Source organism: Callionymus lyra, chromosome 2, assembly GCF_982586985.1.
Source record: "Callionymus lyra chromosome 2, fCalLyr1.hap1.1, whole genome shotgun sequence".
Lineage (NCBI taxonomy): Eukaryota > Metazoa > Chordata > Actinopteri > Syngnathiformes > Callionymidae > Callionymus > Callionymus lyra.
Genome location: NC_141819.1, coordinates 36,078,515 through 36,105,136, shown reverse-complemented (window position 1 = coordinate 36,105,136; position 26,622 = coordinate 36,078,515). Strand labels below are relative to the sequence as shown.

General features: G+C 34.8%; 3 protein-coding genes across 3 annotated transcripts in view; 2 read left to right on the top strand and 1 right to left on the bottom strand.

Annotated features, from left to right (window-relative positions):
* adamts10 (ADAM metallopeptidase with thrombospondin type 1 motif, 10) overlaps positions 1-1,690 on the bottom strand; it is a 53,797-nt gene extending 52,107 nt beyond the window's left edge. Inside the window, exon 1 of the mRNA XM_087784897.1 lies at positions 1,592-1,690. The gene's annotated coding sequence lies outside the window, so the exon portion shown is untranslated. The remainder of the gene's footprint in view (positions 1-1,591) is intronic.
* On the top strand, positions 1,629-15,393 carry zap70 (zeta chain of T cell receptor associated protein kinase 70). The gene is made up of 14 exons (XM_087784901.1): positions 1,629-1,751; positions 2,516-2,630; positions 7,310-7,749; positions 8,947-9,107; positions 9,184-9,322; positions 9,387-9,465; positions 10,514-10,536; positions 10,602-10,641; positions 11,401-11,575; positions 11,638-11,844; positions 13,275-13,467; positions 14,086-14,226; positions 14,917-15,029; positions 15,099-15,393. Exons 3-14 carry the CDS (start codon positions 7,345-7,347, stop codon positions 15,178-15,180), a joined length of 1,758 nt encoding a protein of 585 aa, XP_087641027.1. The 5' UTR covers positions 1,629-1,751; positions 2,516-2,630; positions 7,310-7,344; the 3' UTR covers positions 15,181-15,393.
* Positions 15,394-16,693: 1,300 nt separating this feature from the next.
* Positions 16,694-25,110, top strand: mob3a (MOB kinase activator 3A). The gene is made up of 4 exons (XM_087784902.1): positions 16,694-16,905; positions 18,539-19,037; positions 23,127-23,329; positions 24,739-25,110. The coding sequence occupies exons 2-4, from the start codon at positions 18,620-18,622 to the stop codon at positions 24,766-24,768; spliced, it is 651 nt and encodes a 216-aa protein (XP_087641028.1). The 5' UTR covers positions 16,694-16,905; positions 18,539-18,619; the 3' UTR covers positions 24,769-25,110.
* The last annotated feature ends 1,512 nt before the right edge of the window (positions 25,111-26,622 follow it).

Genomic DNA, 26,622 nt, shown 5'->3' with positions numbered 1-26,622 from the left:
GTATAACCTCCAGTGTGTTCCCCCATCACTGAAAATGTGCCCCTTGAGTCTGAAACAATAGCCAGTGAGAGAGAAGAAGTGCTGACTCAGCTTGAATTCAGCCTGTCAGTACCTTTGAATGCACAGTTGTGCATAATGTCGTAATCAAATTTAATTGTGTGTAACACCAATGATCTCATTATATGCTCAAGGAAATATATTGTTAAATTAAAGAAGCAATGACAAGTTTACTATTTTCTCAGGCATGCAAACCTGTAGAAGGTTTTCAAAATAAAATCCGAAGTCAACCAACATTTACTCACTGTTGATATATACATTATGGGACATGGACAACAGAATACAATACGCAAATACTGCTTACATCACAACAAATACCAGCACCTTTTCTTTTTTTAAAGTATTTATTTATTTTTGGACATATTTAAGTGTGTAGAATATATATATATATATATATATATTAGCATTAACATGCAAACACGGCAATCTTGGCATTCGTTTATTTTTGTTTTGCAATTGAACTTCCAGCCGCTAGATGGCAGTGGTTTGTTACGACCACTCCAGCTTCAGGAACAATAAAATCCTGCGAGAGTCCAACGACGACTGAGTACGAGAGGATACAGTCAACTCCAGCGGCTTTAAGAGCTCATGTTTGCAGTTACTACTTCTTCAAGAGTTATGCATTCTGTAAATTTAGACCAGAGTCAAGTACTCGAACAATACTACAAATATATCATTGTTCCTACAGTATCGCAATATGTTATTGCCCTTATATCATGATACTTATCGTATCACCAGTTTCTTGCCAATACACACTCGTCCTACTGAACAGTGTAGATGTGTATAAGCAGAAAGCTGACAGTAAACGTAAACTATGTTAAATTAAATTAATTTAATTTATAAAATTAAAGAGAAAAATGTAGGAGTTGTTGAAACTGCACACAAAGAAAAGGGATTGCATGGTCATTTCTTGCCAGACAGGCTTAAAGAGATTCAAATAAAACTTAAAGTATAAGGTAGTCAAGTAAATAATACATATAAATGGGTTAATCTACTTGGTAAAACTCCCTTTTTACGACTTTTTCTACATCCCTGGTGAATGGAATGACAATAAAACTACTGGGTGGACTGAATTAATTTATGAAGTAATTGTTAAGCTAAAATAAGGTAATTGATCACTCGTGCAGCTACAGAAGCAGATTCCTCTGCACCGGTGGAAGAAGCTGCTAGCTGCTCCCCCAACTGGTGGACAGGAGCACAGTGTCACCCTTCACATGTGAACCTGATGTCAGCTGTCGGCCACATCACCGGCCTACACACACTCGAACACACACACAGACACACCAGTGCTCTGTCATCTGCTCATAAAACCCAAAATGTAATGAATTTCAATTCGAATTCAATGCCACAAATGAATGCATGTAGTTAGAGAAGGTTAAAAAGTTAGCCAGGCAAACTAATAAATGTGACTTCTGTATAGTCTCTGAGCTACACTGCAGGGATCAGTGAGGAAACAGAGAAGTCACAGACAGCATCATGTCTGCAGGAGTTTCACTCTTGACTTGCACGAGAGAACGGGGTGTTTTCCTCTTACCTTCCCAGTTGAAGAAGTCGAGTCTGGGCTCTGTCGTCTGTCCTCGGCTGTGAAGGAGGCGCCGGCGGGTGACTGAGGAGATTCGACTCCTTCCACTTCCAGAACCAAAAGAGTTGCAGACTGACGTCAAGCTGTACGAGACCACACTGCATGACCTCCGGTAAGAGCCTTCAAAATAAAACAGAAATAAAAGAAACTTCTAAAACAAGTATATAAAGATTTTAAAAAATCTCAAACTTGATGACACCCAAAACGCAACAATCACACAGTATATGTATTAAACACATATTTTTTGCAAAATAAACCATGTTCTTCTCATGTTGCAAATGTGCATTCATATTCAAGTATTTTTGTAGTTGTTTCAGATTTATATATATATCTTGTATACTGTATACACAAATTAGCATTAGCAACAATAGCATGTTTCACCATGTAGTGAAAGATTCAGACTGTATAAAATCAGTCTTTCTTACTGCCATGATAGACATTTAAAGAAAATTAGCAATTAAAAAACCAATGTAATACATTTAACATAACATTTCAATTTTTACGTAAAACCTACCTTTTTGTTACAAGCTAAGTCCCTTACGAAAGCTAATGACTCAGAGCTAGCATAACTGCATTATGGGTAATAAACTATGGGGAGGGAAAGATGGGAGTTTTCTGAATGCAGTGTCTAGAAATGTACAATTCTTCAAAGTCAGGGTGTCACGCTATTATGTGCTAAGTTAGTAAAGTATTTTTTATTCATTTTTCTTAATTATTCTACTAAAATAATAATGGACGTTAATAATTAATAATTAAATAATTTTTAAAGAAAACTGCAATCCATCTACCTAAATATAACATTTCCCTCTTTACTGAATGTGACAGACTGGAGCTTTAAAACGGGTTTTAGAATTAACGCTATGATTGTGTTTACAGAGCACAGATGTGATGAAGTGGTAGTGTGGTGACACAACGTGAGCCAACTGACGTTTCTCTGCCAGATGTATCTTTGTCTCTGAAGGATCAACATCGTGTGAGGACTTTGTTTAAAGTAAGATCTAATAATTACATTTTAAGTAGAAAACTCCTGTATATCTTATATATACTGCTGAAGTAAAAGATGTGATCTCCTGCTCACAATATGCTATAGGGAAAAAACATTTTTAGTCAGTCATAGTAGAAACTTTCAAATGATTTTTTAAAGAATGTATCTATTTATAGTATTTCATTTTCTTGTTGACCTCATGGATAAAATAGTAAAGAAATTGTATTAAATGTCTTTAGTATTTGGTTTCCAAAAAGTCATGACCGACAATAAAAAAAAGCTATCGCTCAACATAGTTAGACGTAACATAAGGGAGTATAAATCAGTTTCTCATTCTCTTTTTCAGACATTACACTAAACAAATGTTTTCCTTTCACTCAATGTAATGTTTGTGAGTCTTTAATTTAGCCCGAAAATTGCTAGATTTGAACACTGATGCCAAGTTAGCATTTTACAGCGGAAGAAAATGTTAAACTAGATTTCTGTGTATAGCAATATAGTTTGAGTTTGAAAAGGAATATTTTAAGTAGAAACAAACAGTACTTTTTAAATGGCATCGTTTACACCCAGAGCATCTTTTCATCTATTAATCATGTAGAAAATCTAGTCAAATAGAATTCAGACAGTGTTATACCGACCTGCTTATAATCAATTCTAAAACTTTTGTCATTGAAATAGCTTAAATTAATTTTAAAAATATAGAATCAAATAAAAATGATTCCAAGCATAGAAGTGCTTTTATACAGATACAATTTGTTTCCTACTTTCACTTTCACCATATCTCTACTGTTGTATTACTACAAGAAATAAGTGTAATTATATTTAATAACGTCTAGTAACAACTTATTCTCAAACCATTTCAATGGCACAATGTTTCCGTATATTGCAATGGAAACATTGGCCTCTCTCTCCTCTATATACGTTGATTACAAACTAGTTTTAACTGGTTCAATTTTTCAAAAAATAGGACTAACGAAAACCTTACCTCATCTTCAGAATTTGTTCTACAATTAAATGTTACCAAGTTGATAACATCAGCTTTAATCTTCTTGAGGAAAGGCAGAGTTGAAAACAGAAAGTCTGACTTCTCGCTCCGTTTTTTTAATCCACAATGGCTGAGCCAGAAGTCAAGGCTTTCTATTCTGAAAATCAATTTCCATTCCAAAATGAATGTCAAATTTCATGGTAACAATTGAGATATATAGACACCATTTAGGATTGTTAATGACCAATAGCTGTCTGTCAAGTGGTAGATTTTTGGTTCTTCGCCTTAAAATAAAAAATAAGTTTAGGAGCTTCTAGACAGCAGATCATTAAGTTTATTATTGAAATCGTAATATGTGTGAGTTGCTGCAAACAGATACTAAACTTTCTTAACATTCTATTTGAGATCATCAAAAATGCAGTTAAAAATTCTATAAAACCTAAAGATTAAGGTTCATAGTTCTGAAACGTGGGAGGAATTATGGTTCCTCTTGTTTTTTATCAGGTCAACAATATCTCCGCCTTAAAGACTTTCCCCTTTTGAATGGAAATCTTTGGTCGGATAACACGCATTTGTAAGATTTAATTTGCACCTGAGGGACTAGAGATGACTTAAATCATCATCGAGAAGAAATGTACCCTTTCTTCATTTTGGAAAACAACCCTCTCAGGATGTAGATGTTGGCGTGTGTCACGTATGAAGTGCTTGTTGAAAACAGCGTGACTCATACTGTGGCTCTTTTTCCACTGCTCATTGAATCACTATCTTCTCTTCAACACTTCATTTTCAAAACTTAGATCTGTACACACATAGCAGGGTTCAAAGCCGGGGTCGTTTGGAAGAATACTGCGCCTTGCCTTCGGGTTTAGAGTTGCCTCAGATAGCGTGTCATGTGGTACCATGCCATTCGTTGCATGTGCTTGTTGTGCCTTATTAGTTGAGCTAAAATAGAAATGCATATAAATCATGTTTGAGGTCATTCAAAAGATTTCTGCTTCTCATGTGTTGTTTCCACTAGTTTTAACAGAATTACTTTCTTTGATGTGTACTGTATTCTTTTATATCAACTGAGAATATTATTATAAAGATCACCTTCATTTCTTATCTTTTTACTGAACTATCAAATGTATATTTTTGATAAATAATAATCATTACAATATAGCTGTCTTTTAATGTGACAACTTTTATATCTAATTTGCTTTGAAAATTAGACCAGGAAAGGAAGACAAAAACATTTTGTATAGTTTTGTAAATACCCTTGTGCGCTTGTTTTTTTTTTACTTAAATACCTTTTTTCACTTTTTATTTATATCGTTCCAGAATAATACCCAGAACAACAAATTCCTTCACTTCCAAGTGATTGTAGAGGAACACACAGCTGTCATCTGCTTGTTAAGATGTTGTAAACCGTTTTTAGTCAATGTTAAGATATAAAGCCTGGTTGCTATTTTATAGTATATATAGCATCTACTGTATATTCTAAATATCATATCTGAAATATACTTCGTATATTCCGTCATTAACGAGTTTTGTAAAGAAAGTTAATCGATGACATATATTTAAGGGGTGTAAGACTTCTCGATGTACGTCATTTGTATCATTATTTGGCTTGGCTTGTCTTTTCTTATGGACATTTTACATCAACATGGGATGTAGGTAGTATTAATGGACAATTTGCAATGGATTTGATTAAGGCCACGCACTCATTCTGATCACAGAGGTTGTTATTGTCATCATACAGCATGATTCAAACAAACTTTTGTTGAGACGCTGGCATTAAAACAGTTTACATAACATAAAGAAAAGAGTGAGAGTATAAAGTCAAGCAAAGCACTGTTGTCTCTTCATGCCATCATGGAGATTCTTTTGGGGGGTTTTTTCTCCTTCACCCTGTTTTACCAAATACTGCTGATGAATCAAATATGGGGAAAGAGGTTTCAATCCCTTTGTTTGCACCAAAAATTGGCTAGAGATAAATTCAAGCTTAACACTGGTCTATGTGAGTACATTTCCAGAATCCTATTACTAAAGGGAAAAGTCCATGTATGAATGTGTTCCTGATATTGTGTGATTAAGGTGACGGACATTATCATTTCTGATTAAAATCTTTGGTTAATATATACAAGCAGATGTCAAGAACAAGAGGCAGATTATCATGTATCATTTACTCTTTTACATGTATCTCTACACTCTTTTGTACTCTTCTTGGAAGCAATCAAGCCAAAAGAATATTTTAAGATCATTTTTTTTATGTTCATTTCAAGAGAACTAGTGTACTATTATTTTTTAAAATAAAATCAATTTTATTTATATTAAAGACTAGGAAAAGCGCACACAAGTGCAAAGTCAAATTTTCAGCTAGCATTTACAATAATTTCTACAAGAACATTGTATTGCTTTAGTCTAACCTTATGAGGTTACAATACTGACACAGTGCTTGCATGAGAGTGTTTCCTTTGTACTTGCCTGTCATCAAGTCTGCGACCATTTGACTTGGACGTTTTGTTGTGGTGAAACCTCTTTTCATGTGGCAGCGGTTTGGTTTACAATACTTTCTTCCTCTGGATTAGTGATGTTGCTGTCTTGTATTTATGGGTGACAACAATGGAACTCATGGTTTGTGATGCTTTATTGAAAATGTGTTTTGTTGATGCATGTTCTTCAAAGGGAAACTTTTGTCATCATTCAAAAATATGATTCAACAGATCAAGAAGCTCAGACAAAATGAAGGATAGGTATGATAGTCGATCAAAGGGCAAAAGCAGGAGAAATAATGCATCAATGCATTATTAGATATGACAGTGTTTTCAATTCTATTTACAGTTACTTTAGTCTTAACCATTTTCATGGTACATGTGTCGCCTCTTCTTCACATAGCTTACCATAGACAGCTTTTCCATTGCGTGTTTCAAAGTAGTAAATTGAAACTGCTCAAATCTGACTAAAGAATTCCACAGGATCCTCTAGCAGCACCTGTTCAACAGAAAATGACAAAACAGATGAAGAATACGAGGGCGGACTGTGACTTCCTGTTGTGGGTTTTCGTCTCCTGTCTCTTAGCAAGCCTCGCACATCCGGAGTGATAGAAATTTAAATAGTCCTGGTACTACACAAGTAATTATAGGAAAATATTTAACCTACACAAAGAGACTGTTTCAAAAAATATAAATGATCATTTATAATTAATTAATAACAGAAAGATTTATATTAAATTTAGGTAAATACATTTTTCCCATAACCTCATCCCTTTATCCCATCGGTTATCTGCATTTCTAAAACAGAGTAGTTAATAAACAAACAATTATAAAAACATATGGTAAGTTGTTTTTTTTCAACATTACGTGAAAAGGGGAAATGATTATACCAATGGATTAATTAGGGTTAATAACTAAATAAACAAACATATTCATGAAAAAGCCTTAGCCTTTTTTTAAATGAAGTGAATCCTAGGATTTAACATTTTCATTCTTCTGCTTGTTAAAAACAACAGACACAAATAGAAATAGAGTTTTAATAAAATCTCTGGAGCAAGGTACCGATGACTGTAAATGTGTGACAGACTGTGGGAGTTCATGCAAAGATGGTGTGGTGATGATCGGTGAAAAGATTAACTTTCACTCTGAATTATAAGTAAAGATAAAGTAAATATAAGTTTGGGGTTTTCTTCAATTTTTTTACTGGACTACGTTGCTTCTCTCAGGCCTCAGCTAAGGCAGAACAGAACTGTTGGCCACCATGTCTACTGACCCTGCCACGGAGCTGCCGTTCTTCTACGGGAGCATCAGTCGCTCTGAAGCAGAGAAGCACCTCAAGATGGACGGGATGTCGGACGGCCTGTTCCTTCTGCGTCAATGTCTCCGTAGTCTTGGTGGCTACGTTCTCTCGGTGGTCTTCAACCACGGGTTCCATCACTACTGCGTGGAGAAGCAGATGAATGGGACCTACAGCATAACAGGAGGGAGACCTCACTGTGGGCCTGGAGAGCTCTGTGAGTACCACAGCAAAGAGAAGGACGGGCTGGAATGTCTTCTGAAGAAACCATGCCTGCGCCCTGCTGAGACCCCCATACGACAAGATGTGTTTGACAGCCTGAGAGATAACATGCTGAGAGAGAACTTGAGGCAGACATGGAAGCTGGAGGTGAGTTATGTATGCACTGTATACTGTACATACTGTATATCACATTGAATACAACTTAAAGCAAATATCTGTCCTTAATGTTTGTGTGTATTCTCTATTTCTTGCATCGGTTTTCTCTCACACAACAGCTACACACAATAAGAATAAACTTTAAATGTCTCTATGTTGCTTGAAATTGATTGCTGAATTGTTCCTTTCACCCTGGGTAGCTGGGATATCCTCCGCTCTATTTAAAGGAAAAAACAAAATGTATAAATTATTATGATACTGGGACATACAGAAAGAAATGCTGTATTTATTATAATTGTCTGAAAGATTTTATTTTATTTTTTAAGAAAATAGACTGGATTTTCTCCTTAATCATATTAGGATGTGACTCTTGACTCTATAAGTGATGAAAAAGATCATAGCACAAACTCTATATGGGATCTATATCTATTTGATGCAGAGAAACCAGCCCAGGGCGGATTCAACCTTATGGTGAGATGTATTTTTACAGATAACATTTGGTTTGTCTTTTATCTGAAGGGTAGTCCATTGAAATAATTGTCCCAAGTGCAAAATGTTGAAGCCCCTGCTCTATCTCATGGTGATCATAAAGACTTCAACACAACTACTGACCTGCTACTACAACAAATGGATCAATTTGCTATCTTTGTGACAAATAACATCACTATCTTTTTCTGCTCTGGTTATATTATATTATATTATTACTTGAAATCACTCAGATTATTCATTAAATAAGTAACTCTTGTGTGCATTGTGTATATATTGATATAAGAACTTAAGTCATTTTGGTTATTACAGAAGAAACAAAAGGAGAGAAAACAACATTTTGGTTAGGACTTTATTTTTCCAAACAAATACTTAATCGAACGTTGATGTATTATTATCTATATTATCACATTAGGGAACACATATTAAAGTTTAATATTTTAAAAAACTCAATGTTTATAAGCAACATAATCCTTACAATGGACTTAATCCTTTCTTTAGTTATTTACTCTACGTGGTGGAGCTGCAGCAACTCTTCTTCGCCTACTGTGTGTTGAGCGCCAATTGCTACTGACACCCGCTGTTGAACGCAATAGTTTTGGGATCGAAATATATTTCTTAAACAATGTGGGAGGATGTGATCGACTTGTCAGAGGTCAGATTTTTTTTCTCTTGAAATATCTGTTCTTGTCTGTCCATCAGGGGGAAGCCATGGAGCAGGCCATCATCAGCCAAGCCCCTCAGATGGAGAAGCTGATCGCCACCACAGCCCACGAGAAGATGAATTGGTACCACGGTAAAATACCTCGACAGGAGGCGGAGAGGCAGCTGTACTCCGGAGCTCAACCCGACGGCAAGTTTCTGTGAGTGACGCACAGTGTGAGGTTTACCCTGGATCTGTCAACAAAAGGATCAACTCCTGCTTTGGGTTCTTCTCAGGGTGAGAGAGAGAGATGAGTCCGGCAGTTTTGCTCTCTCCATGATGTATGGAAAGACAGTTTACCATTATCAGATCTTCCAGGGCAAATCAGGGAAGTACTCCATGCCAGAGGGATCAACTTTTGACACAATCTGGCAGGTGAGCTGCACGTAATTCCTACTTTTAATTCTCTAAATCAAACATATTCATTGCTCTCAACCAGCTGGTGGAGTTCCTGAAGATGAAACCTGACGGCCTGATGACTGTTCTCAGGGAGCCTTGTGTCAACAGAGCAACCCCATGTAAGGAACTTTACACTTCATAAATCACATGCTGACATGAGAGTGGAACAATTTAGTCAATAATCAAATGAGTTTCCCATAAGATTTGGTCTCTGTTCCATGTTTAGGAAAAATTACAGGAATTAGTTTACTACAGGAATATTTGTAGTCTCATATGTATTTTTAATTTATAGTTTACTGATACTAATCCAGTACTATCAGAATATTAAATGGTTGAATTGAATGTATTTTAATTTCAAATGAAATGTAGATAAAAAAAAAACTTTTTTTAAGCATCAAATTATTTTCTAATAATTAAATTAAATTATACCTCAATTTTATTTTTAACAGTTTCTTGGTACTTTTGATAGTTGAATTTAAATTATTTTAATATTTTCGAAAATAATGATTGTTTTCATACATAGAGTCCTATTCTAATAATTTTTTTTCTAAATTTAATATTTTTTCATTGTATTTTTTTGTCCATTTTGAACCAATATACTGTAGAAACATGTATAGAAAAGTGCCACAAGACAAAATTGTATTTCAAAGGCTTTGCATTTATAAATACTGGAATTTGAATAACTCTTTGTGTAAAACAACAATTCTTTATTTTGAAAATAATCAATAAAACTAATTATTTACCAACTATTTCAATATAGAAATCATTTCTTACAATTATTCAAAACAATAATTCAATGCTTACGAAAACGTTTAAATGAAAAACATTTCAACATCTAAATTGTTAAATTCAACCTTTCAAAATTCTGATGGTACTAATATACTTATAACGTCATAATCGCAAAAAAAAAGAGCCTTAGGGTGATTGACACATTATTACATAGGTGGTCAGAAAGTTCTATTTATAAAAGAAATCATGGCTGTAGACGGTGTAAAGGTGAGAAGTCAGTATTTATATGTACGTCCTTTTAAGGAGTTATTATAGTAGCAACAGTAAGTAGTGTTTATGTTACTTGTAAAGTAAGCAGAGGAAAAATGCCACTTAAGTACAATTTTAAAGTTTCTCTACTTTCTTGACATAACTGAGTTTGATTTATGATCTTCACAGACACCCCCAGCGTCCCGGCAACAGTAAGTTACGAATATAATATCCTCAGTGTTTTTCTTCTTTTTAACGTTTTTCCTCAATCTTTCAGAGGACCTCTCGCACAAATCGATACACACCGCCACCGCATGGTCAGTCATTGACATTGCTAGTAGAAATTAAACGTTATACGTAATTTAAAAACATTTATTTATTAATTATTGGAATGTTACTATCAATTTGTGTAAAATAAATAAATGATTGATGTTGGTAATATTATATCAACCTCCTTTTTTCTGGAATTATTTTAATTATAACTTTCTGTAAAAAATATTTCCTTTTGAACATATATATTTTTAATTCAATTATTTTTGAAGTTTCAAATAAAATGTTATTCTTTTCGAACTCGAAATAAAGATCAACATCAGCTTTAAAAGCTACTGGAGTCAACTGTATCTTCTTATCCTCAGTCATCACTAGGATCTTCGCGTTCATTCAGTTGCAGCGCTAGTAATGACTGCCATCTAGCGGTCGGAAGTCTATTTGCAACAAAAAAAAACTATTTCTAAGAATAGTAAATAAGTCTAATTATTTCATTTTACACATAGTTTTTAAAAACTTTTCCAATTAAAACCCCTTTAATATAGAAATTCAATTATTCAATAAAAAAACAATTGAACCATTCAATATAACAATTATTGTATTAAAATGTTTTAATTAAAATAAATGTTAAAAAGTGTAAAAATGTTAAATTCAACAATTCAATATTCTGATTCTAAAACATTATACTTACATCGGTCCTTAGTTACATAATACTTGAATTTGCTATTTAAGTTAGTTAATATAAAGTAAGTTAATAAAAAGGTCAAAACAGTATATAATTCTGTATTTTGGATGTATGTGGTTTGTAGTTGCTCCGGCTGATCGTGGTCTTGCCCCAATGGACTCTGATGATATGAATCTGTATCATAACCCAAACGATCTGAAGAAGTTCTACATCCAGAGAGACCGGCTGATTCTGGACGAGCTGGAGCTGGGCTCGGGCAACTTCGGCAGTGTCAAGAAGGGAGTCTACCTGTCGGATATGTGAGGAGAAAAACATTTGTAAAATATCTTCCAGTACGATGTCCACATTCTGTTTTCTTCAGGGGCCAGATTGACGTGGCCATCAAAGTCCTGAAGAATGAAAATGAGAGCCTCGTGAAGGATGAGATGATGAGAGAGGCTGAGATCATGTACCAGCTCAGTCACAAAAACGTTGTGCGAATGATCGGTCTGTGTCAGGATGAGTGCATGATGCTTGTGATGGAGATGGTTGCTGCTGGACCTCTGCACAAGTTCCTGTCCGCCCACAAGTATGTATGACTCCAATTATGTGTCACTTCTGACTCCACTTAGAGGCTGAAATCATCTTTACTGAATACAATCAAAGCTGTTATTCTATTGTAACATGACAATTACAAAAATAACAAATAACAAAACTTTCCTTACAACTAAAGCATTCCCCTGTTGGAAATAAATATTGTTCACGTGGAAGCTACATGATATGGGTGTTAAAATTCAGAAACAAAATTGTGGTAACAAATAAGATAAATTATTTATATTGTAATTCTCACATTTATTGAATTCTTTATTCATTTCTGAATTTGCATGTTTATTATAAATCAAACGATCTAATTTTTTGAAGACAGTTTATTAAAATATAAACAGAAGAATAACTATTTTATGCTATAAATACAAGATTAGAAAGAATTAAAAAAAATATAGATGTAAAAAATTAATTGGTATAGTGATGATGAATAATGATACATCATTGTGAAAAATAAATTGCAATGTATTGATATTTTCTTACACCCTTCAACAGGTCCAACATTCAGCAGGCACACTTTAGGACAGACAACTACACAATTTAGAGCCCTCAACTTTAGTCATTCGCTTCTGTGTGTTTTGTAGCAGTGGTGACGGAGGTATGGCTCCATCTGTTCATAACAAAAAGCTTTTTAATCAGACAAAATACAAATATTTAAAGTGTTGTTCAGTTTGGGGTAAGAACTAGTTTCTATTGTGGCTGCATCAAGCCATACAGTGAAGTGACGGCAGAAAGCGCATTGACTTACACGAAACTTGCTCTTACTTCCTGCAGCATATTTGTGGTGATGCATGTACGAAAGTATTCAGTAGATTTTTCCTTCTTCTGGTTTGAACATTCATGCTTGAATTGAAATAATTAGTGTTGTTCCTCATTAGTTTCTTCAATAAAATAATAAAAAAAAGAAGTTCAACCAAAAAGCTGTTTTATTCAAAAACATTTTAATTAAAAAAATTGCTTAATTGGATAAAAAATATATTTTTTCAATACAAAAGTAGTTTAATTCACAAATAAAAGTTTGATTAAAAAACTGGTTTCAATAGGAACAACATCATTTTTTTTTAAATCGAATAAAATGCAAAATACAAATAAAAGGTTGCATAAAATGTGCCACTTTAAAAATGACTGCAAAACCTTTTGTTTTTTTAAATAAAAACTACTTGTTTCACTTTATTTAAAAAAGATTGAAAATATATTTCACAAAATAACTCATATGGGTTTTTTTTCTTTAGGTTAGAATTTTTTTCACAAATCTCTCTATTTATAGTGTCCATCTTTTTTTTTAATAAACAATCAAACAATATCAGTTAATGTAACATTTACTAAATATCCTTTGAATATATACAGCTACATCCACCTGTCCTCGCTCCACTTTCTATCAAAGATTCATTGAATTCAAATGTCTTGTCGCTGCAGAGACACAGTGAGTGTGGAGAACGTTGTGACTCTCATGCATCAAGTCTCCATGGGAATGAAATATCTGGAGGAGAAACACTTTGTGCACAGAGACTTGGCAGCTCGCAACGTCCTACTGGTCAAACAAGATTTTGCCAAAATCAGCGACTTCGGACTCTCCAAGGCCCTCGGAGCAGACGACAGCTACTACAAGGTGATGTCACTCTACTTTTGTTGCTCATCACGTGATGTTTTAATAAACAATATATACTATCATACTATATAAAACGATACTATATATAATATCTTAGAATTACAGTGGCCTCTGCAGCTGCAGTCATGGACGACCGAGCTCATTGTCTATGTTAACACTGTAATAAACAGGTGATTTATTTGATCAGCAGATCGATTTTTAACACAACCAAAGAACTTCCTGTGAGGCAGAAAATTATGGCACCCACATTGCCTACGGTGCTAACAAAACTGTGAATTTCCCATGATCATTTTCTGCAAGCTGCTTTAATTAGTAACGGCTGGTTGGTCACAACAATACTGTACAATTCAATTCTACGTCTATGTTGCCCTGATGATAGTGGCCTACAGCTGTGATTGGTTGGCTGGGCGGCAAAGCATTTTAGAAGCTGTTCAGGTCACCGTTACTGAAAGGGTGTTTAAGGGGGATGGCACCTCATATGCAAGGTTGCAATCACAAATGTATAAATATTGTTAATTTGAACAAGTAAAAAGCTAAATGGTCACTACTTGGTAGATTTTGTTAAATGCAGTAAATAAGAATATATTCCATAATGGCATGTGTTTTGTGTTTGAACAGTCCAAGAGTGCAGGGAAATGGCCTCTAAAGTGGTACGCTCCAGAGTGTTTGTGCTACCGCAAGTTTTCCAGTAAAAGTGACGTGTGGAGTTTTGGAGTTACCATGTGGGAAGCCTTTTCCTACGGAGGGAAACCATACAAGGTGACGCCTCAAGATCTATTTAAGCTTTGAACAATATCTATGGAAGTATATCAGTGCCTTTAAAGTATCGAATTTCAATTTGTCTTTGTTTCTGTGTGTGTGTTTATATTTCTGTTTGTATGTACCTGTGTTTTTATGAGCTTATCTCCTTGTGTGTGTGGGTGTGTGTTTTGCGTGTGTGTTCGCTTGTTTGTTTAGGTGTGTTGTTGTTTGTGTGTGACTCTTTCTGTGTGTCTGTTTCTGTATGTGAATTTGCATGGGCGTCTGTTTCTGTGTGGGTTTGTGTGTGTGTGTGCATGTCTTTATGTGCATGTATTTTTGTGTGCGTTTGTGTTTATTTATTCTTGTATTTCGTAAGTTTAGTTTTGTGTTTTTAAGCAGTGATTCTTTTTTAACAACAAATTATTTTTTATTTGTAGCCTTCAAATTTACAAATTTGGTATAATAGTACCAACATTTAAATTATTTTATTAAATAATTAACGTTTCAGTATTGAAAGTATTGAATTAAATGACTTCTTTAAAAAATATATGCCTAAAAAACTCAGCATTTCAATTTTAATTTTTTTTAATTTTCAACATTTTAAATGTTAGACTCAACAATTCAACATTGTGACAGCGCTGATATAATTCCATCAATATTCTCCCTCTTTCTATTCCATGTATTCTTTTTTTATTCTGATGTGCGTAGAAAATCAAGGGGATGGATATAATCCCCTTTATTAAGAGTGGAAAGCGCATGGAACGTCCGGAAGCGTGTCCAGAACAAATGTATACGCTGATGCTGGACTGTTGGACTTACGAGTAAGAGAGTTTGATTCATCATCTTAGCGTCAGAGCAATGAGACCCATGATGCTTTGCTTGTCCACCAGACACGAGAGGCGGCCTGACTTCAAGACGGTGGAGGAGTCCATGAGAACCTACTATTCCTCCATATCCAACAAGGCCAAATGAGAGGCTGCTGCTGCGCTTATCAAGTAGACAGAAACAAGGACTATTCTGTGCTGCTGCCACACAAAGAATCTGTTCAACTGGCCATTAAACACCAAACACAAAGAGCTTTCTATGAGCCGGAGACAGCTTAGGCTCTGGTTTTGTACTGTTAAACAGCCTACAATAACCCTGCATGTAATCACTGAATTAAAGGGCAAATGCTTTTTGTAAAGATTTTTTTGTTGATTTTTCTTTTTTCTGATAAGTATTTCTCTAATTTAGTTGCCGACACGTTGCAGAATGTGATCTAAAAATGGCTTGGGAAAATCTGGAGGCAACTCAGCCTCGTTTTAGGTTTCTACTTGACTGAGCATTCACTCTGTTCCTGCTCTAAAAACTCCTCTGAATCATGTGCTTAGTTGCAGGCAAGCAGCAGAAACACAACTCACACGCAAGGTATGATACTTGCTGTTATATAATCTTTCTAATCAAACTTACTGTACATCACCTTATCCGTCAATCGTTCCCCATTTATCCTTCATCATTATCTCTACCCATCCATCCATTTTGACATAATTTTTTCATTCATTCATCCAGCGAACATCTCCAGTATTCATCAATTCACACAAATGCATCGATAAATTCAAATTATAATAATTTAACATTTCTATATCTAATTTGTTTTTTTTTTAATTCATTGCCTTTTTTAATGTAATGTAAAAATGTTGGCATAACAGTGTCTTAAATTTAAATATTTTAAAAAATATTTAATTCAGAAATATCAAACTCTATGTGTAAAAACAATCCTAAAAGTGGTTGTCATGGTAACAAGGCGAGTTTAACTGACAAAAGAGGGAGCTTTGTGTATTTTATTAATAGTTGGAAGTGCTCTTAAACAATTAGGTATTTTAATTCACACTTCATATATTTATTAATAATTAATGATAATATACAGCAAGTAAATATACATTTAATATTTTTAGTAAATATGTTAAGCAAATATCGATTTGACATTGACTAAATATTGATATTTCATCATTTCAATATGTGTTCGGGATTATTGAATGTCAAATTTTAAAATATTTTCTACACTTTCCGAATGTTTTATTAAATTATTAAAAAAAAAAGAGACTCAACCTTTAAATAAATGAACTATTGAATTCAATAATAAAAAAATAAAAAAAATAAACTGATCAGGGGAGTTTGATGAAAAAAAATATTATATCCTTTGGAATAGTTGAGCCTTCATTAAAGTTAGTGTGACTAAATAACTTCTACCTCAGGTCACGGAAGCAGAGGCCCTTTATTTCAAATTAAGTTTTCCTAAACTCAATATAGGTTGTTATTCGCCATTCTCTGTTTTTTATTTTTTATTTTTTATTCTTAAAACATCAATTTGTTTGAATTGTTATTTTTTAGAAACAAAAAAACAAATTTTATAGCTCAAATGTTGAGATTGTAAAACAAGATAAACGTTTTATTTTGAAAACACGAACAGGAACTATCAGGAAATATAACCTTCCCTTGATGTCGGTGTACTTTCCGTCTGGCCGGGAGGAGTCACGTCGTTAGTTTTTATTACTGAAGTGACTTATTTATTCATCTAAGCGTCGATTTACAACATAAACGTTACCATGGATTCATAACGTAATGTCTGCTTGTCGTCGACGTCAGTCTGCTGATCATTATCCGGATAGTTTGCAGTAGAATATCGAGGGAAACAGACGGAACAGGAAGGCGGAACAAGTAAGTTCGTGAAAGTGGCTTTTCAACGGAGCCGTTTCGTCATCCTTTGATCTCCTTCTTCATATCTAAAACCATATAAATGCGTGTTGTGTATGAAATGTCGTGTTAGGAGTGTGTATTTGTGTGACACAGCGTGTGTTTGTTGCTCCTGTAAACGCAACAAGTCGAGTGTTAGCTAGCACGACATGTAAACTTGTTCCAGCGTCATGTGTTCTGAGCCTGATCTCAAAACTCCTTTTTTCTTTTCTTTTTTTTAAATTGTGAAAATTGAACAATGTCGGGATGTTCTGTTTGTTTTATGACCAACCCAATGTTTGTTAGCAGACAGTCAGAGCAGGTTTTATTGTCATTCCTGAGATTCTTCAGCCTGACGGTGGCATTAGAGCTTGAAATAGGAAATGAGTCATTTACTATGTGGGACGATCAGAGTCTGTTAGCATCACTGCGAGCCACAGGACAGAAGCGACTCACATGTTATGAAATAGTTATAATACGTGGTGATAACATCAGGAACGTGTTTTCTTTTAAACGGCTTAAGGTCACCAGGGTCTCGGAGATGATCGTCGTGATAAGCTTCATCTGACTGAGCTCTTGTTTGTTGTTGGTAGAAGTAAACACCATCAATTTGAATCAAACTTGTTTTCATTTAAATTTATTTTTTGTTATTCTTTTTTACGTTTAATATTTTTTGGTAACTGCAGTGAAAACTTTTCCCAAATGAGGGAAGAATAAATATGTATAATATCATAGTATGAGCATTATATTTTATACCCATTAAGTAAGTAATTTGTATTTATATAGGGCTTTTCCAGACCAGGGTCACAAAGCGCTTAAACAATCAAAACAATATTCAATGAAGTATTTACTTTAAAGGTCAGGATGACACTGAGGTTTATAGGAGAATAACATTAAGGTCTGATGTCATGTACATGGATGTCATGGCTCTCCTGCAATGGTCTGATGTCATGTACATGGATGTCATGGCTCTCCTGCAATGGTCTGATGTCATGTACATGGATGTCATGGCTCTCCTGCAATGGCTGATTCAATCAATCAAAAAATTATACTTCTTTAAATAATCTTGCAATATTGAAATACATACAAATTAAATTAATGTAGTTGACAAATTATTATTTATATTATTTTCTACTAAATTATTATCATGAAAAAGAAAACATGGAAATCAATTGATGTTTGTGGAAACAAAACGCTTAAATGTCTTATTAAAACAATCATGTCAGTGCTATTTAACTTAAGCAGAGAATAAATAAAGAAAAATGATATACAAGCACAGTTTAGTGCACATAGAGGCCAAATATGATGTAATATTAGCTGTTAAATGTAATATTAATTGAATCAAAATGTCTAATTAAAAGTAAGTAAACACATTCAAATACAACTAATACAAAAAGTATTATACACTAAAATGTAGGATTATTTAACTTTAAATATACCATCAGAATCTAAAAAACTCTATGAGAGCCCAGGCTGAGTCTGTATTCTGAGTCTGTAACACCGCTTTGATGCTGTGTTACTGTCCTTTAAAAACTAACCTAAAACCTCATTAAAATCAACTCTTTACATCCTTTACATTATTATTCACCCTGTAATGAGTCTTTCCTTCTCCTCGTAGGAACAACAAGCATTCAAAATCCTGATTCCCAGTTGAGAATCCTAAACAAGCTTCAGTTTCCTGTCGTCGCCACATGCAACCATGTCCATGGCGCTGAAACAGGTCTTCAACAAAGACAGGACATTCCGACCCAAGCGCAAGTTTGAGCCCGGGACTCAGCGCTTCGACCTGCACAAGAAGGCGCAGGCGTCCCTGAACGCCGGGCTGGACCTGAAGCTGGCGGTGCAGCTCCCTCACGGCGAGGACCTCAACGACTGGGTGGCGGTCCACGTGGTGGACTTCTTCAACCGCATCAACCTCATCTACGGCACCATCAGCGACTCCTGCACCGACCAGACCTGCCCCGTCATGTCGGGCGGGCCCAAGTATGAATACCGCTGGCAAGACGAGCACAAGTACAAGAGACCGACCGCACTGCCCGCCCCCAAATACATGAGTCTCCTCATGGACTGGATCGAGGTACAGATCAACAACGAGAACATCTTCCCCACCAACGTAGGTGAGTGTCAACAAACCACGTCCGCCAAAGTTACATGAACAAAGGTAGTCCACACCCACTGAGTGATGGTTCCTTAATTGGGACGCTCGATCACAGAGGCAGTTAAGTCAGATAATATGGCACTTTGTTTTTATTACTTTTCTTTAAAGTGAAAATACTTTTCTTTAAAGTATTTAATGTATATATATATATAAATATATAAATATATATATATATATATATGAGGTGTGATCACAATATTGTGTTATTCCTTTGAATTATTTAATTCAATCATTTCTAAATTGAAAGATTGAATTTTTCTTTTTTTATACATAGACTTTAAAGCAGCTCTGGGTAGTTTTGGGTACCTTTTAATTTGTACTAAAATAACTTGTGATGACACATGAACTTCAAACTAGTTGAATGACTCGTATACTGTGACTTTAGGTGTTTTGTGTGATTTTTATTTTCTCTGTAAAAGTTCTTGGGGATGGTGTGAACCTGCTACATATCGCTGGTTGTGGTGGGGGGAGGGGCGGATTACGGTACAAAAACAAAGTTAAAGTTATGTTATTTACAAAGCCGTCATATCATATTTTATTATCCACAATCTGATTCATTACCTCATCAGTATCCATCCTTTATTATGTCATTGGAAGTCAAGAAAATTCGTCCCAACTGCTACAAAAACTGGTGCAAAACAAATAGACTCAGGGACTCATTCATTCCTCGGGCTATCAAATTGTAGAATTCTGAGTTCGGGGGCAGGAGTGGAGTGAAAGTATCTTGATGTTCTGTTCTATGTTAGTCTTTGTATCCTTTGTCTTTTTTTTTTTTTTTTTACCTATGTTCTTTGTCTTTATCTTTAGACTTAGATTGTGTCTTCTTGTTCTTTCTCTTTATGTTCTTCTTCTTATTTTATTTTTTATTTATTATTTTTTATTGTTTATGAAAAATTGCTGGCTATTGGAAAAAACAATTTCCCAAAGGAGACCTCCTGAGGGATCAATAAAGTTTTACCTTACCTTACCTTACAAACCGGGACATGGCAAATTTTGTGACGTTTAGCGAGTGCTCATGGGAAATGTGGTCTCTCGTTGGGCTAAACTACTACCACTTAAGTCCACTGACGTTGCTCGACTAAAATTTGCATAGACCTGCTTTATTATTCTAATTCAAAAATACATTTTCAAAATTCAATATTTTTTTTATCCATACCTTTTAAGTTAAATATGAAATATTTACTAGTAACAGTTCTATATTGAAATTAAAAGGCTATGAATAGGCAATTTTAATGTTAAACTTTTTAAATACAAATTATTGAAATCGATTATTTCAAAAAAATATATTCAATGCTTAAAAAACGTTTACGTTCAAAAAAAAGTTTTAACATTAAAACCTTTTTTTCCCCAACCGCATTAATATACTTCCATTTAGGCGGTGGTTCCCTAGTTAGCATGGTAGCTCCGTATAGATGGACGATCGTGCCTCACTTTTGAATACATCATTTATAATCCCAAATTCAATAAATGTATTAACATTTTTAAAGATCAATATTTAATCAATGTCAAATAGATCTTCGAGAAGTATATTTATAAAATAAATATTAAAGTGTATAGTTTCTGGCCGTATATTGCTTTTTCTAAATGTATGAAGTGTGAAAGTTAAGGTGAAGATGAGACACAATTGTTCACTTGCAAAGCTTCCTCTATTATCAGTCAAACTTGTTACCATAACAACCCCATAAACCACAGTGTCCCAGATGTGCTTGAGTGCAAACACAACGTTATCTCTTTTAATACCTCTTTGTTTAAATTGGGCTGTGTTCCTCATGTACTGTTTGTTTAACACTACTCGGTTTAAAAGTTTTATGATGTATAATTATTAACAACACTTGATGGGAATTTTTTCTAATCACATTTACATTGTCCTTTTAGAGTTTTAAAGTATCAATGTAACTGACCCGGTTCAACACTTGTTCTAAAATATGAGTCGCCAAAAAACAGCTTGTTTTCGTGTACCTCATGCAACAAAGTGTCCCAGTTTTGAATAACAAGTTCAAGTCACACTTAAAAAGAAACATGTTTTCCAGATAAAGTTATTTGTTTGCAGAAATAAAGTCAGTCAAGGTTCAAATCGATGGTTTAGCATTAAGATATGTTGACATCCGTATGCAGCCTTTCATCATTCATGACCAACAGTTCCTCTTCTCATTGTTTATCCACAACAATAATTTTCAGTTTCATCACACATATTGTGTTAATTTAACCCAATATTGTGGCCATATCTTAATTTTACACGTATAATAAAATACATTTGAAGTATTTGAACTGATGAATATGGGCTGGCAGTAATGGCTTCCTGGGACTCGCTCGCACAACACGCTCTGCATGTGACAGCAAGAACGACTTGTTCCGCACCACGGAAAGATTAAAATTTTCAATTGATTTGTGGCTCCAGGCGGTCATCACTACAAAAATGTTGTTGTTCCATCATAAACGTTTATTGGAAGTGTAATCAATAGTTTTTCCTTTTTGGATAAATATGCACCAAAACTTATAGTGAGAAAAATTACTATAACTATTTGAAAAGAACATTGTTTTGTGTAGATCAGACCTGGGCATTCGTATTAAGACCGAGTGTTCAAAGAAATATTTTTCATACAATAACAATATTTATTTTGTTTGATTTTGTGTTTCCATTCTAGTCACAAATTATTGAAGATCAATAATGTTATGAGGAATGTAATTTTTTTTCATCCATAATCATTTAAAATATTATTGGAGTTGCTTGCAGTTGCAGACAAGTTGGTGACCCCCTCTCTAGAGTTTCCTAGTCTTGAACTCGAGGTACATGAAACCAAACCGTCTAGTGTGTGAGTGATGCGATGTATGTTGGAGTGCATCTATATCTGGACTTACACGGCAGAGCTGGCAGTTTGGAATGAAGAAAGTGTTTGAGATGGTTGCGACAACATTAAAGGATACTGTTGCCCTGGTAGTTAAGGGAGTAACCTCGAGGTAAAAGTGTCCAACATTAGCAATGGATGGCTGCAATGTATATGGAATAAATCATTCAATTTCATCTTCTATACAGATTTGGACCATACTGACGGATGAGTAATATCATTGATATTAGTAGCAACTCTGATTCTGAATTGCTAATATAAGCTTTAGCCTTGAGCAATTATTCAGATTATGGACTTTTTGTATAGTGTGTCAGTTGAAATCCAAAACACATACAAAAGCATTATTTCTTGATGTTAGAGATAAGAGATTTAAAAGATATATGAGAACATTCCCGATGAAGGTACAGAATGTGCTCGAGCAGCCTGTGTATGACGAAATGTTACTCAGAGAAACTGTCACCTTTTTTTCAAAACAAACCGCCTTTCAGACAGTGATAAACAATAGATCAGAAATGTATTTGTTTTTTCTCTTTCTGTGACGCTGAGAAACAAATGTCTCATGGATATGAACGATTAAAAGTTTGACATGTTGGTTACCATGAAACTTATAATAACATTCACAGCAATAATAATAATAATACATAAAAGCATGTAGAATGAAGAGGCTCCTCACACATGGTGTGCGTTTGTAAGGTTGAAAAAATATCTTGTGACCCTTAGTTGACAAACATGGGTCCAAGTCTAAGATAGTCCTCGTGACCTTTGGGACCTTGAGAGGGAAAAAAACAACCAAATGATAAAGATGAAACGACAAGAATTTGTCACAATACTGTGTGTGTTGACTCTCGCTGTGTTGCCATGACGTTCTGTGTTGACCGTGCATGTGTGCATATCTGCGGCTCAGCAGCTGAATAAGCTCAGAGACATTTCAGGCACTGGACTCATAATTGGGTCACATAATGTACTTCCTGCTATGAATAGAGCTGGGCCTCCAACGTCTGTGTCCTTTGGAGCAGATTCCTGAAATGTTGGTGAATTAGTCGAAGCAGAACAACACACAACGTTAATCACTCGCTCTGAGCTTCAGCTTATCTCCTGATCCTTGTTGTTTTCCAGTCATGTGTGCGTGATACTGGTGGGGGTCCTGCAAGTGTGAGGCCTGTGCTAGGCTTTCCTCTGACTCTGTGTCCCTGTGACCACAGGTACTCCCTTCCCGAAGAGCTTCATGCAGGTGGCCAAGAAGATTCTGTCTCGTCTCTTCCGCGTGTTCGTCCACGTCTACATCCACCACTTTGACCGAGTGAGCCAGATGGGGGCCGAGGCTCACGTCAACACCTGCTACAAGCATTTCTACTATTTTGTCAGAGAGTTCAGCCTGACCGACCACAAAGAGCTGGAGCCACTGGTGAGTCACTGGAGGAACAAAGTAGATCTCCTTCTGAGCTGCTGTTTCTGTCAAGATGGGGGTTTTCCCAGCCACAGTTCACGTATGAATCCACAACGTTATCCTTTTATATTTGACTAAATTTACTATTTTACATTTAACAAGTGGTTCATGGCCAAAATGTTTAGCAAGAGTCTGAAATCTTTTTTTCCCTTGGAGTGAAAAAAACAAAGCTTCCTCTTAATCAGTGAAACTGAAGCCTTGTTACCATGACAACCCCATAAACCACAGAATAATATGCATATTATTTGGGAATCAGAATTTTTCTAACAATACGACAGCAGATTTGTACAGTCTGATGGTAATGTCAGATATCATTATTGTTCTAAAGCCTCTGCAATTTTACTTGTACAAGGAGAGGTCAAATACAGAACATACTCGTAGTCGGTTTGTTCAAATTAAGATTGTTACTGTATGATTTTTCTTCTAGATACTCCATCTTAAGTTGATTGATTATCTGATAGATGTGAAGAAGTTTACAACCAGGACTGGAATAAATTACAGCTGGGTTTCTCTTACGATTTACTTCTGTTTAGTCACTAGCCCGGATAGTTCAATCGGTAGAGCACACCACTGTGATTTTAGTAGTTATTTTGGAGATCTGTTTACATTGCAGCCAAAGTAGCAGAATTGCACAATCTTCGTGTTTCTTTAATTTAGTTTATTTATTTTTTTATTAAAGAAAGTTATTCTAGTTATACAAGTTCTGCCTGAGACTACAATGTAATGACCTTTATCCTGCATTATGCATCATAAAATTGTTTTATTATATCGTAACTCAAGTTAGCAATGAAAGAACCGATATGTGAAGACATGCATTAAAGAATTTAAATAATTTTAATTCACCATGTTATGTCATGGGCTCCATACATTTCAGTTCTTAAAGATTGTTTTTCTTCAACAAGGTTGAACAGTTATTCCTCCAGGACAGCAGGTTGTGCTGTGATGAAACCTTTACAGTAGAAGATTTAAATGCCAGTGTCATGTGTTACAGAAAATATACATTACATTTAAATAAACACATGTGTAATAGATTAAATATATATTTAGCTTCACACAAACACATGTGTATTTTTACACACTAAATATCAAAGGAGAACGAAAGACAAATGAACACCCATCGTTCCAACATTCCATTGTTTCTCTCTCGGCAGCAGCTGTTGATTTAAGATTTGTTTTTGGGATCCCGGCGGATGATCTGATGTTTTCCTCTTCTATTTTTAATTCAGTGTATTAAACGTATATATCATGGCCCGTCGCTCTCATCTGCTCTCTGGATTAATCCGCTAAGACGCATCTGTTGTGCCGTGTGAGCGGATCAGCGCTCACCAGCGCCCCCACTGTTGTAACCGAGCTCTGTGTGTCTGCAGAAGGAGATGACATCCCGGATGTGCCACTGAAGACCCCCAGAAGCACGGCACACCAACGCATCCGTCCACGTAGAAGACTGCAGTCGTTAAAGAACAAATAAATTCACAAAAGAGTCTATTTTTATATTTAAGTACTGTAATCTATTTTAGCCGCTTGCTGTAGATTTTAAACACAAACAAATGAATACGTCCTCAGCTCAGTATTAAGAGATGATTTTTGCTTGTGATGTTTCTTGTTTTCTATTTTATTCAAATATCAAATCATTCCAGAGTTTCGTCGGCTCTGTATAAAATCATCTAAGTCTGTACGAATTGTTGGTGTTTATCTTTGACGTCCATATGTCGTCCCATTAAATTCTCAAGTTACTCCAACACGTGTTTTCTTTTATCTTGTTTGCTCACTGAAATCTAGCTGTGTGCGGGGTGAACTTTGACCCCTGATGCTCCTCTTTCATGTCCACAAATTTCCTGGAATTCAAACATTAATATAATCTTATTGTGAATTTATTGTACAGTCAATATGTTTAATTTAAACTTGGTTCCGGTTATTTCACTCTAAACTGTCTGAAATTATTAAAAATAACTCGTATCCTAGATTATTTTTTAAACTTTTAAGTATTTGAATAAAAGTAAGTAACTCTGAGTGCATGATTAAAAAATTGTCGTTTCATATATATACATATATAAATTGGATGGATATGTAGTGTGTGTTTATTGTCTAAATGGCCTTACATTAGAAGTCAGTATATGTCACTAAAAATAATTAAAATTGATATATTTTAATTCGTTGGACTTTTTTATGTGACTTTTTTTTTCATTTCAAATATCTTTATTACTTTTAGTTGTTTTTTTTAACAGAGTCCTCCATACGCTGTCACAGTATGATTATTATCATTAAAACAAAGAAACCCAAATAAACACCGCCAAAATAATACAAAATACATTTTAATTATATTTATATACATTTGACATCTGTCATGGATCTTATGCTTTCTCGATATAGAGATAACGTTCTGTATTTGTAAATAAATATATAAAGGTGTCTCAGAAATGCAATTAAAATAATGTTAAGGCAGTTTTAATGTTGATTTATAGTGTTTAAAAATGCGTGCCTGATTTGAATCCCAAAATAGTGATATTATTTATAAAATATAACACTTCAACGTGATGGACGTCTTCCCAAATAAAACATTACATCGACTCTCAAATGGCCGTCAGATGACTGAGTTGCCTATAAACTATTGCCTGGAGCTAGAAATGATCACTGAGTTCAGCTTTAAAGAATCAACCTCTGCTATCTTGACTCAAACTCAAAACCGTCATCATATAAACCACAAACCTCCATATTTCATGAGCTTGAAGTGTTTAAACTGTTTTTCTGGTCACAAACCCTTCATTTACTGACATAAATTACTCCCACGCAGCTTGGAAAATGACATTTTGTCAACAGAATAAGGACTTGATAACGTCCTGGGGCTCCTCGCTGTGACGACCACAGGCTGAACGTGCACCGAGCCATGCTGCTTCACTCTCGTATGAAACCGATCCAACCAGCATCAAAAGGTCACAACTAGAAATGTGAGGCTCCTTAAATTAGCTCACAGGAAGTCCAGCAAGTTTTAATTTGAGGCGCTGAGTCAGAATTCAAACGTCTCCCCCCTTATTGTGATATTAATAAAACTCATGACATGAATTAAATGGGTTATTTGGGTCTTTAGTTTTTTTTTAATCATTGAATAAGAATTTAAAAATATATTTATATTAAAATGAACTTAATAAGTTCATATACATAAGCTATATTCATCAGAATATTTTCTAAATCATTTATTGAATTAGATAAAAAATGTACTGCTATGCATGTGTTTTATTTATGTTTAAAATATA